This window comes from Melampsora larici-populina (assembly GCF_000204055.1).
Source record: "Melampsora larici-populina 98AG31 unplaced genomic scaffold MELLAscaffold_72, whole genome shotgun sequence".
In the NCBI taxonomy this organism is placed as follows: Eukaryota; Fungi; Basidiomycota; class Pucciniomycetes; order Pucciniales; family Melampsoraceae; genus Melampsora; species Melampsora laricis-populina.
Window position 1 is genome coordinate 439,864 of NW_006768836.1, and position 13,127 is coordinate 452,990.

Consider the following 13,127-nt stretch of genomic DNA (forward strand, 5'->3'; position numbering starts at 1 on the left):
AATCAAGTCATTCACTCAGCTTTTCTCCCAGTCTCATCGTTTTGATCCACACCTCACTCGACTCGTCTCTTATCAAACCTTTTTCAAACTCATTTTCAAACCCTATTCTGACTTTTCTCAATTCAAACTCTATTCACGTTCAACGCACACCATGTCTTCACAAAGATCAAACATCACGCCAACTGTTCAGAACATGAACAATCACTCCCTCCTTCGTCGCAATGGCGTGCTAAGCTCCACCACCCTCCGTTTGCGCGATCCACGTGCCAGTTCTCCCTCACGTCCCACCGGAAGCGGTGCTGGACGTCTGTCCCAAAGGGATCCCCGCTCGCCAACTCCAGAGCGTGATGACTTCACCACCGAGCCTGTCACTTCTCGAGCCCTCTCTTTGGAGGAGTTGAACCTTTTCAACACCTTGGCCATGGATGCTGGGTTAGACCCCGCCAGCAAACAACGTGCGCAAAAACACGCGGAGGTCAGTAAACTTACAGCCCAAGGTTGACAATGGCGAATAACTGACACATCCCCCACCTCAATCTTCTTTTTTTCTTCTAGGTTTATGGAAGTGTTCATCAACACATCGCCCTCGCTGTCGTTCACGCGAAAACTCAGTTCGAGGTTTCCAACCTCAGTCAGAAGATGGACCGACTCACGGAGAAGCTTGACGATCTTCTCACTACGGTTAGTGCCCAAACTGCAGCGTTGTCTCCCGCAACTGGAGTCAATGCACCTGGTTCGGTGCCTTGGGTTTGCTCTCAGGAACTCCATGTATGTTATTCCGTCTTGAATCTCAACCTCTTGGTCTTTCAAAGCCTTACATGTTTCTCCAACTGCCTCAGGATTTAATCTGTTTGTTAGCAAACAGATTGATCCTGATCCCCAACCTTCAGTCTTATACGGCTTTGGAGATGGATCATGTTTGGCTCCCTCAATCCCTCTTCATCTCGATTAAAGTGAGTTGTTCCCCTGTATCAGAACCTCAATCGTTACAAACATCTCACTTTTTCGATCATTCTGTTCTCTTCATCTTTGGTTGCTCTTTATCATCCGCTCTTGTATTTTGACTTTAAGCATCAAATCAATCAACAAGCCGCGGATTGGTTGGCTGAGCACCTTCCACACCACGACAACGGTGTGCAGGATGGGGCTGGTACCAGAGCCTACAACACGTGCATCAGAAATGCGTGCAAACACGCACGTGAAAAACTACACAACCTAGTAAGTCGTTCATCTTGCTCTCCTCCCCAATTGTTTGGGCCGTTCCAGTTGAACGCTTCTGACCGATTACACAGCTTTTAACTGGAATCTATGATGCCAAGACTGGCGATGTAGTTGATAAGCCAGTCCCAAGCCTCAAGTCCCTCTGGCATCGAGTACGTAGAAGATCATGTTCATGCTATCGTCACACACCTATTAATGGTCAGTTACACAGATTGCAAACAGGTTTGCCATCGCTGGCGCGCATGCCGATTCAAACTCCTTATGGGCAGCTACTGATTCAGCCACACGAGCACGTATGGCGTACCTCGTAAGTTTGACTCTTCCCGTATCTCATCAACCTCCTTTGTCCATCATCGTTTTGATTTGTTTGTCTGGTGTGACCTCGTCCAGCGCCGTGAGGCCGTCCGTATTTTCCAGATTGGAAGAGGATCAAGCTCAATCTGGGCTTGTGCTGATGCCCAACTTAACAAGATGCGAGTCAAGGGGGATGACTACACCGCCGCGTAAGTACATTGAACACTCAAAATTCCAGGTGACTTCCAGAGAACTCAGCTAATACATAAGTACATATGCAGTTTCTTGAAATATGTATACGATCAAGATGTTGAGGCCTTTAACTTCAAAAACTACTTCGAAGAGCTGAAGGTCAACTGTGATTTCAAGTTGCCAAGTGATGATGAAGTTGATGCTATAATCGCAGACGAATGAGCGATGGAGTCCTTTATTTGGCATTTTCACTTCTTTGTTCTCCCCATTATTTTGTTGTCAAATCTGAAAGATTCCCCCCCAAGAAAGGTCCACCGGTTGATTTCCAACAAATACATCAAAAACCAAACCAAAAAAACACTCGTCTTCATTTCTTTTACAAACAAAACATTAAAACAATAAAAACATGTTCTTGAAATTTTTGTCTACCTACTTCCCTCTGATCTATATGTGTGCGTCTGATTATGTAACTACTCTGATGGAATACAACATGCTTGGGTATTGATCCAGTTAATTCCTCCACTTTTTGTTTGTTGTGCGTCACTGAGGGCTATCTGAGAAAATTGAGGCGGGCAAGTGCGCCGCGCTGGATGCTGGTTTTCACGCCTCGACCCAGTTGCTGGCCGGCGACTGTGATTCGGCTCCCAGTCAGGTTCCTTCTGTCTGAGGGCTCGTTTCGGCGGTCTTTGAGGGACGCAACGGTGCCGGTCTACGTGAGGGCCACCTTGCGTTGGCCCTGCCGTGCGGAGGGGTGGACCAATGGTAGATGGCCGCGATGGGCGGACATAAGTTGGTCCAGACCCTCCGGTGGTGTATGTACTTGCTCTCAAATAGATTCACACAATTATACCCTATGGAAGAGACCTCTGAATTGCGGGAACATGTGAGGATCCGGGTTTTTTTCCTGATAATTCCTGAGAACCTGATAGTGATAATTATCTGATAAATACAGCGTACAGGCCCCCCGTCACAAGCATATATACTAGCATACATACATTACATACCATTTCTGACTTTCAAGTCAGAAAACCTAGCGTTAGGTCCTCACGTGCTCATGTATCTCACCTGTCACAGCCGCTTCCGAAAAAAAAAAATTCACGACCATCCAGAGTTTCACCTCGCGACGCTCACGATTTTTTTTCCTACCACCACACGAAAATTTTACGACACCACCCACCACGCGAACCCTGCCTACACCAGCCACCACGGAACCTCTTAATCCAACGACGCTCTTCGATTTCCGGCCGTCGACCATTGGCTCTCACCTGCCTGGTTTTCCTTCATTTCTTCCCGTTTACCCTTCCAGCTCATTCACCTTCCCTTCCTACCTTCGTTCCTTCTTATATTCAGTTCTTAAAATCAGTTTCAACCAAGAGCCACATCAAACGTCACTCTTGATCTCGATCTCATCGTCCTCGGTTACCATCCTCATTTCGATTTTATACGCCAGTCAGTCCGTAATCACATTTCGAATCTTTATATCATCTTCATCTCCGCTCTTTAAATTGACATTTTGAACATTGTGTCTGCAGAAAAGTGCTTTCCAGTGTTCCAACTTGCTAATCAATTCACGATGGTCATCTCACATCTCATCAAAGTCGATTTGCAATTTGTGACCCCAGGATACCTACCCGAACCAGGTTACAAAAAAAAGGTAGGGATATACTGTCCGAAGTGTAACACCCCATTAATATACCTTCCCCCCAAGGCAGACGCATGGTTCATTGGAGTAAGTCTCCAATTAAACCTATCTCCACTCTGATGCTGATCAATATGCACTTCATTTGCCCAGTGCCCTAATAATATAAATCACAACACCCGTATTTGGCGCTGTGATCAGTTCAATCACGAGCGAGCCCTCATCAATCTTGGGGTTCCGCGACCCATCATATCCACCCCAAAGGATTGGGGCCCACGAATGTCACCCGAGGGACATGTTCTCCCACCGCTTTCTGAAACCCCGAGCCCCAAACGACGTCGCCTCCCATCCATAGATCAATGGATGCCACCGCCAATCTTTGACCATCCATTTCAAGGACGGGCGATTCCAGGACCAATCCTGACCAACCAGACATTCTGGACCCAACCAGTTCAACCTCCAGACTCGTCTGGCCATCAGCCTACACCTTTTACGGGGGATTCTGCAGGCTCGACATCCGGCTCCCACGACACTGGCGCCTTTGCCAGAGACCAGTTCAAGGCCCGGTGCCAAAGGGACACCGCAAGAACGCTAACAAAAAGTGTTGGTTTCAATTTTGCCAGGCAGTACGCGGTTTTACTCTGTTTTACTTGGTATCATCCGCTAATGTAACCCAATCTTACCCTGGTTTCGATTGTGTTTGTTTAGTGCTGTAACACTCACGGACCTGGAATATGCCGAACTCACCCCCGCACACAAACCAACAATAACAATCTCTCAGCCTGCAGTGATCGCCAGATCACCCAATCTCGTGCCTTCACGCCAATGCCCAACAAGTCAAACAAACGAGCCAACCGCCTCCCACAGCAGCCTCGCCCCCATCAATGGGCACAATTGTCCAACAGTCTAGGTCGTAGACTGCCATTGGACACGGTGAAAAACCTTCATAAGACTCGTCTAGAACAATTTCAATGTGCAATCAAGAACAAGTATGACGAAACTAGGATCATCACCATCTACCTGTGGTTGAATGTCAGCTAACCCAACTTACCACAACGTACCACAAAGAAAACTGATCTTTACACTCCACTACCAGGAAATCAAACCCGAAATCATCACAGCATATTTCCAAGACTGGCCACAGGCTCGTCTTGAAGAATGCGATCTGTTGAAGCAAGCTGTCCTCGGGCAGGTTGGCGAACACTGGAACCGCGCTCTCAGCCTTTGGGATGAGGCCATTGACGCTTGGGTAAGAAGTTTCTTACTTAGCCATGCTCACCGATTCACCAATGATTCTCTCACGTTTAATCTTATAGCGCGAAATCCCTGTCGATTACCCGCACCAATATCCTGTGTCCAACCGGACCATAGTGGTACGCCTGGCCAAGGTCAACCCTCTGACACCTGGACTCCCACAGAGTCGTTTTTCCTCTTCCCACCCAAGTACGCTCGATCACAACCAGGATCAAATTCCATTAACTCCTCTGACGCTCAAACCGATGCAAACATTTCCTTCAACACCCGAACTCGCTCTCACCTCCTCTTCGCCCAACCATCCTGTGGGAGGTCAACCTTTGGAAGTTGACTCCCACTCCCCATTCCACCCAACCTCACCACCGGATCAACTTGCGTCCAAAATGATGGTTGACCTAACCCGGGTACCTGATTCTCCAGGTACGGGCGAGGCCATTTCACCTTGTCCGGTTCCTTCCAACAGGGGCACACATGACCCCCAGGCCAAAATCCCGATTGCTTTGGACCACGCGGGTCCGTTGGGACCACTAGCTGTCACTTCAACAGTAAGCACACCACACCCTCAGGACAGCGACGATAAATAGCATGATTCGTTGTCTGATGCTGCTCTATTTTCATAGGTTGCCGAACCACTGCTCAATGTGGTGCAGCCGAAAACCACCCCTCCGCAACTCCAAAAAGGATGGCCATTGAAATCGGTGCTTGTCTCCAGCCTTCTTGAATGGTATCAGAACGCTAAATCCAGTGATATGCTAGAGAGTTGGAAGAACTCTTACGGGCGGAATTGGATAATGGTACCGTCCACCGTGTACCGCTATCGCGCTTGGATCAACGAGGTCACGTACGACCGCTTTGCCGCAGAGTACTACCTACAGCCTAACGCGCACGTAGGACAGGCACGCAATCGATTTAGGGAGGAGTTCAACAGGGTTGCATGAGTTGGGAAGACTGAAGACGGTTCCAAGGTTAAAGGTGAGGGTTGACCCATCCATGTCCTCCTAACCGTGTGAATTTCATTAGGTGGCGATATTCTCCATCATGCTATGCAGTGATTATTACGAGTACACCCTCTTTCAATTTATGTGTGTACATGCGTTAGTTAGTTTTTTTTTCTAAGTCGTGTTAAGTAATAACGCCATCAATGCAGTTTGAAAGACTGTCTAGGTGGAACACATACTCATTGTGTGATTCTGGGATCACAAGGTTCCTGGGTGCAGAGAGTATTCACATACTTAACCTGGGCGCTACTTGAGTATGTGGCCACCTACTCAACGGCCCAGTTCATGGTGTTGATAAGGCAGTTGGCAAATGGATAGAGTGAGGGGAGGTGAAGGACAGACTGAGGTGAGGTGAACACCAGGGGTCAAATGCTAGAGGAGTCATGACCTCAACAGGATTTGTCAAGCCTAGCTGGGGTCTCTTTAGCCATTCCCCAATGGTTTGTGGCCTTCAATAGTTAACTATTGAAGGGGCAACACTGTGACTGTTCATCCAATATATATATATATATTTGATGCCTTATATATATAAATGTAGCCCCATATGTAGCATAATGCTCCTCCCCAAGATTCCTTGGTGATTTGGTCACACTTGTGTATCACCAAAACAGCACACATGTCATACCCCTTTTGTCCTCACAGGTACAGTCAGTCATATATATAATTGCACCTGCGGGCCTTGCACGGGGGACGGACGTTTCGCAATTGTGAAATGAAAACTGTGGGCAATACAATGCCTCTATGTGCTAGGTGAATGTGGTACCAATCATATAGAGGTATTTATTGCCACATCATGAATACAGAGATACTGGATACATGTGCCATGCATGCAATCTCCAGGAATTTTTTTTTCCAGGAGACAAAGAAAAGGACATGGTTTTCCCCCAAAACCATGTCCTTTTAAAAAGGGCTGGTCATGTAAAACTGGATATATATTTCCCAGAACAATTACACATGTGCAGTCAGGCCATAGGAGCAGCTCACTTTCCAAATGAGCTGCTCTATATCTAATAAGTGGAATGCAATAAATAATACAACCTATGCCCCACCCTTTGGCTTCTTTGTCAAATGATATTTTTGGATACCATAATCCAAAAGACAGAGACAGACATGCAGTCATGGCATTTCACACCCTGGCCCTCACATGACGGCCAGTAATGTTGGGTTTTTGGGTTGGGTGGTCCAAACTTGAAGGTCACATTCCTCAACATTAAGCAAACGCCGTGTTCAAACAAAACCCGGTGGCACGAAAGACCCGGTACCCCCGGTTGACTTTTTGGCCAGAAGCGGTTTAGAGCTGTCACTAACTAGTTACCACCAAAAACGCAACTGGGTGTCCCGGGTTTTTTGACTTGACAGGGTTGGGTTTGAACACAGCTGTTGGATGATTCTCATCAAGATCACATCATGATCGCATGTGATGTGCAAATTGCATGTGATGGGATATGCACATAGGTGGGTGGGGTGATGTAATATTTGGCGGCTGCAGCATGGATACATTACAGAGTTGGAAGATTTAGTTCAAACAACCACCTTTGATTGACACGCTATGCAATTTGGGGGTTAATCATTTGGGCCCGCGCGTCAAAAGAAATGTCTTCCGGCGGCAGAAACATTTCATTCGAGGCGCAGTCCTTGTGTTATTAATAAACTCAGGAGGTTCTTGATGGTCACAGTCATTCAAGGCAATACAATATCTTGCAGGGCGGGTACATGTGATGTACCCTTGCTCTTGCTGGATCTTGTGATATTGTGACCCTGACACTTCTGATATGCAAAGGCTTGTTCTGTATCACAACCTCAAATTCAGTACTCTTACAATGATAGGTAAACGAAATAGACCATGCATACAAAGTGACTTTGAGATCTTTGGATCCCATTGAACCTGACACTTTGACACTTCCAATCTTTGGAACAGTTTATCTTCTTCCGGGTACAGGTTACATATTCTTATGAAGTGTCTGGCCAAGAGCTCACCAAGTCCAGTTTTATTTGAATTAGGGAAGATAGTGACACAGAACCACTCACCTCTATCCTTGCATTAACAGATGCCCCTGATAATGCAAGGGCTCAGGAAGAGAAAACCTTCTACCTTGCTCCAATGTGGCTCATTTGATAGTCTATGTAGAATATCAAACCATGGAATCCAAGTTTTTTTCCGTTAAAAACAAAACAGTTGGATGGGGATGGTACATGTACATGAAGGCAGATATGTACAGAAATAAGCAAGAACAAGTGAAATGTGAGAAGTAAATTGAAATACATGCAAGCACATTACAATGTGTTTATATCAGGGATGTGCTGTCATCAATGTTTGCAGCGATAACTAGAAAGCCTCACTCTGTAAACTCGAAGTTGCGCACCTGAGATGAAAAACCAATCAGGGAAGGTTGGCGCGAGGTTTAAAGAATAAAGTTGTGCTTACTTTGAAAATGAACCGTCCAGAAACTGGATCTTTTCGAAGGACAGTGCCATGGAACCAAATCCTCGCACCAGCCACGACCCGCCCTAATTCGTAGTCTGGTGGAGTCATCAATCCAAAGTGATATGTGATGATGAACTCTTTCATAACCTCGTTCTGGAACAGGAAAAACTCAGTCAGCTGTGAATGGTTGATCAGAGATGTGGAGGAAGGATGGACCCACTATCGGGTCATACCAGTCGTGTTTTGCATTGATAGTTAATTCCCACCCGGTGAGATCGTCCACATCTTCAAGATAAAAATCCAGAACAACGCCGAGGCCATTAAGGGTGGCTTTGCCCGCAAGGTGGCGTGGATCATCAGGCGGGTTCGTTACGACCGTTGTCTTGGGGTCGAGAGCGTATTCGATCGTGCTTTCGCCAGAAATGTCATCGTGACCAAAGGGACCAATGATACTGTAAGTCCTTGCACGCTGCAGGGCTTCGGAAGGCATCACGAAACCGAGAGCCTTGAGGGGTGCCACTGCATGACCATGCTGGTCATCACCTTTCAAGGCGAGGTGAGTGCTGGACGAGTGCAACCCAATGCCAGTCTGCGTGGGCTCCACACGAGTCGCCTACGACCGGGAAAGACTGGATTAGGTGGTGCGTTGTGCGTTCTCTTACTGGCGAGATGGATGTTGGATGGAAATAGACACTTACGATCTCAGGACATGAAATAATAGCGGTCATGACCGCCGGGAAAGGCATCTTGGTAAACTTTGGGTAGGTAGGTGCTGATTGAGATGTTGAAGCTATGAACGGATTGAATGGGTGGTATAAAGTGGGAAGGATGATGGTTTGTACCTTCTCCTTCCCTCAATCCTTGTTATATGTGCTAACCGAGGGCCAAGTCGGGGTTGGGAACTCCAACATGGACGCAGCAATGCCACGTCCATATCAAAGTTCCATGTGGTAATTTATTAGTATTTGGGACGTTGATTATGCCTCTGCCTCTTCGCGCTATCAACGCGGCGGTGGTATGGGGAGGTCCTACTGCACGAACCCTGGGCAGTTCATTCAGAAAGCGCGAGTTCAATCATTTCCATCGAACTCATTGTGAACGTTGGCCAGAAGGTAGGTAATGATTAGTAAGGTAATGATCGAACCAATCATTACCTACCTTGTAAGTAATGAATGGTGCATCACCCAGCGAGGCAACATACATACCAAATTTGTGAAGTTCTATTGTGCCAAGTCAGCCATGGGAGGTTCCATGGTGAAGTGAAAGGCCTCGGATTGTACAATAGTTGTTTGAGGCATTTGTACTCACAAAGTCCTCTTAGTAATCTTATGGAAGCAAACTTCCATGACAAGATACGGTCTTGTCATTGAAGATCAAGTTGAACAATTTGATCTTTAACGAACACAGATAGCCAAACAAGCTCTTGCGAGCTAGTGAAAGATCATAAAAAAAAACAACTGGACGAGCCTCATGGAGAATGAACAACTGTTTATTTACCAATCGCAGTTGAAGAAGAAAGTATAAAAAAAACGCCAGTGGTCCAATAATTTATCGATTATCTTAGATTAGTTTTAGATTTGACAAATTTTCCTACGTTTGATAGATAGTATACAGATGTATGAGTGAGGGCTTGTATGTACCTTCTTTGGATCTTAGAAGTTACATAGAATGTGGATGTTGTTAGAAATTGTTAGTTAGCATATTGCCTAAAATCGAGAGAGAACGGCAGAGCCTTCATGACTCACATTGAAATTCAGCCTACAAAATGCCATTGCCAATGAAGTCCATTCCAGGACGCTTCCTGAGTTTCTGTAGTAGCCAAGCATTTCGTAATGCTACCATCTCCTCCAAAAAAAAATTATACTTGACTGAGTGCATGCTTCTGCACATGGAGGCAAAACCACCATACCATATGTTGGTGAGTTCTGCCGCAGAGGCATTGAAAACCCATTTGCTGTTCTGTTGAATATTGGGGAAGAGTCTAGGATTGGTGAAGCGTTGGCAAAAGTCATCACTGCCCGCATGGGAGCGGTGGTGAAACGGATCGACTGGGATGACTGTATCCTTGAATCTGCTGGAATCGACGGCACCGTGGTAAATGTGTTCGGTCAGGCGACACGCATTATCGTAAAATACAACCTCTGGGATTCCCTGAGGGAACGTCTCTTCCAAAAATGCCTGCATATGGGAATCAGGAAGGAATCAGTGTCTAAAATCAAACCAGTTATAGGATTGTAACTGTATCACTCACTTTTACCGCACTGACCAATTCTGAATGATAGAACGTCTTGCGAGCCAGGATGATCCCACACGGCCCCACGATCAGTTGATCGTTGTGGGTTCGCATGCGGCTGAGGCAAACTTTTGTTTTTTCTTGCGACTGTCCACCGTCACGCGCGGCCTCGTGAGACCTATTGGACTCGTCGTGTTGTTGCACGCTGTCCAAGTCCTCAAAGTCGCCGGTCTCGGCATTGAGGTGTACGGTTGCATCTGACGGGAGGTTCGAACCGGGCCGATTCAGAATGGCGGTAAGTGAAAAGTTACCTGCTACTCGGGTTTCGAAAGCCTCCATTGCCTTGATGTGAGCTTCTTTCGCGCAGGTCTTTGAACCAGCTTCACACAACACTCGACATGGTTGAGCTTGACAAATCTGGCCAAGGACATCTTTGTGGGCTTTGCAAAACCGGTCGTTGATGTTCTCAAGACGGTTTGTGCAGGGTCCTTCGGGTAAGGGTAATCCGGCGTCACGTGCTAGGTCAGCGAGCTGATCGGTCGAAGCGCTACAGCGCCAATGGCCTATAGTCAGGCCATCAGTAACTACCGCACGGATTCCTGAAATATAGATCATGCGGTAAAGAGATTCGCGGTCATCAACAGCATATCGTACAGACGAAGGTTTAGGGAAGTGTGACTCACCTAATAAGATTTCTTCCCCAGTGTCAGAATCAATTCCGGCTGATTGAATACGCACACAACGAGAACAGTAATGGTCTCGGTCTCGTGTGCCCTCAACAGCCAGCAGTTCCAGGTGAGCGGCCATTGCATCCTCGAAACGTAGGTGGTCTGTCCCGCTCGCACTGACCATCAGCTGGGTCCCACGACGATCTGCGTGGTTGAGGAGAGAAATCAAGTCCAGGCCATCGCTGCACATCGGCTGCGACATCGCCGGGGTGAAGGCTTGATCGGAGGCGAATTGGGGGATGTTGCAGTTGTCGACATAAGTACGATTGTACCAGTTAACTAAATTGAAATGTGAAACGCTATCACGCGAAGGCTTCAGTGTACAACCACGGCTTGGAAAGATTTGTAAAAACGTTATATCTTACTGCGCTAGGAATTGAATACCGCGTAACATGCTATGCAATCGGCGGGTCATGTAGTAATGACAATGTACGTGGAGGGTTTCCGGATCACGGCCCATTTCCATCGTGTAGTAGCAGCGTACATCATTCTTGGTGTAGTAGCTAGGCCTATAGGAAGTTGCACATTTCGCATCTGGGATTTAGGAAGGTAATGAGCGAGCGGAAAAACGTACAATTTAATGACAAAACTAAAGCAATCTTACCAGGGCATCTCAAGATAGTAGTCTCAGCGGTGTGTACGCCATCTGAGTCAAAGACGTAGGCGTTGAGGCGGGAGTGGACGTGTAAGTTTGGTGAGCTGGGGCATACAAGGCACTTGGTTACAGGGGCCCGTAGGTATCGCTCGGCGACTTGGGAGACATCTGGTTGAACGCCGAGATTGCGGATGCAAGCAGTCAAATCGATACGAGCCGAGGGGAAGATGTCGAAGGCCATCCTCCACAAGCTGTGAATGAGTTTGTGAGGAAAGGCTGGGGTTAGGGCAGACAGGAGGAAGTTGGCAACTGGCAGACGATAAGATCTCAGTCAAAGGCCTTGACCGGCCGAGTGTTGGACTTCGGATGCAAGCGACATGAAGCGAACAAAGTCGGCCACCGTCAGAGAGGTGCTCAGTCGAGGATTCGTGGTGGTGAGTTGGCCTACGAAGTCAGTCAGAAGCATGGTCGAGGGGATTGGGATATAACCAGGAGATGGATGACTTGGTGGGTTGAGGGTGTGGGTGGAGGGTATACGGTATGCGTGGTGGTGATCAAGATTACACGGGTGAGGTGTCGACAGTCGCGTGAGGTCGCATCGCGAGGCGTGGGAGGTGACACCTCAAGGGGTAGGAGGGTGCCCACAAGTAGGCCACGCAAGCTCCCCTTATGGACGGCAGTAAGTCGCTACGTAGTAAACGGCGACATACTGTTTATGTTAAATCTTACATGTGATGTCGACTGATGTGGACCCATGATCCATGGGGTTAGCAGGGGTTCTCACGATTCTCAGACATTATCAGGATTCTCAGAATTGCTCGCGCAAAACCCCGTTCCTATAGTCTACCCTGAATTGCTTTGATTTTACTAGAGCAATCTAAACTTCAAATTCAGTGACAATAGGGCGTAGGGCGTCTCAAGTTGATTTTTTTGTTTTTTGTTTCACACTTGGACCTTGTTCGTATTTTTCATTTACTAGCTCCAAGTGATCGAATCGAACAAAGGGTTTTGGCCTCTGAGCTTAGGTAACGAACAGCGGCTCGCTCTCTGCTTGGGCAGAGGTCCAAGAGAGATCGCCCGAAAAGAATCATTCTAAGCCCATGATCTTGAGACTTAACATAATTTATACCATAAGAGCATCTCCTATCGTCTCGGTAAACGGCTTCGGTACGGTAAATTTTACTGTACCGAAGCCCAAAATCCACAATCGTGTGAAAAACACCATTCGGTATCTATCGAATCGGTCAAAAATCGGTAGAGGTCCAGCAAATTTGCTGGACCTCTACCGAGTCGGTATTTCCACAATCTACCGAAAAGCTACCGAGACTCGAGTCTCGCCAAAGTCTCATCAAGGTTCCCAAATCCCTCTACTATCCCCCTCTACTATCCTTCCTTTCGATTTACTTTCACTATTCCATCTCAATCTTCATCTCATCTTTGTCTGAAATATCAACTCGTTATCAATCAAGATGGATCAAATCAATCAAGACTTCGACCATCAAACCACTCAAAATGATCAACTTAATCAAAATTCATCAAAGAAGAAAA

The 13,127-nt window shown here is 46.9% G+C and overlaps 3 protein-coding genes across 3 annotated transcripts; 2 read left to right on the plus strand and 1 right to left on the minus strand.

The window, feature by feature from the left end:
* Positions 1–151: 151 nt before the first annotated feature.
* Positions 152–1,929, plus strand: MELLADRAFT_68711 (uncharacterized protein; the record flags this gene model as incomplete). Its single annotated transcript, XM_007417354.1, has 8 exons — positions 152–475; positions 556–768; positions 891–953; positions 976–1,218; positions 1,293–1,373; positions 1,433–1,528; positions 1,612–1,724; positions 1,797–1,929. 8 exons carry the CDS (start codon positions 152–154, stop codon positions 1,927–1,929), a joined length of 1,266 nt encoding a protein of 421 aa, XP_007417416.1.
* Positions 1,930–3,280: 1,351 nt separating this feature from the next.
* On the plus strand, positions 3,281–5,538 carry MELLADRAFT_68712 (uncharacterized protein; the record flags this gene model as incomplete). The annotated part of the gene is made up of 7 exons (XM_007417355.1): positions 3,281–3,361; positions 3,416–3,436; positions 3,500–3,972; positions 4,135–4,378; positions 4,443–4,595; positions 4,663–5,145; positions 5,221–5,538. The coding sequence occupies 7 exons, from the start codon at positions 3,281–3,283 to the stop codon at positions 5,536–5,538; spliced, it is 1,773 nt and encodes a 590-aa protein (XP_007417417.1).
* A 2,396-nt stretch (positions 5,539–7,934) lies between these two features.
* MELLADRAFT_112858 (uncharacterized protein) lies at positions 7,935–11,820 on the minus strand (the record flags this gene model as incomplete). The annotated part of the gene is made up of 9 exons (XM_007417409.1): positions 7,935–7,961; positions 8,024–8,176; positions 8,244–8,636; positions 8,722–8,813; positions 8,902–9,065; positions 9,229–9,382; positions 10,940–11,316; positions 11,418–11,493; positions 11,559–11,820. 9 exons carry the CDS (start codon positions 11,818–11,820, stop codon positions 7,935–7,937), a joined length of 1,698 nt encoding a protein of 565 aa, XP_007417471.1.
* Positions 11,821–13,127: the final 1,307 nt, after the last annotated feature.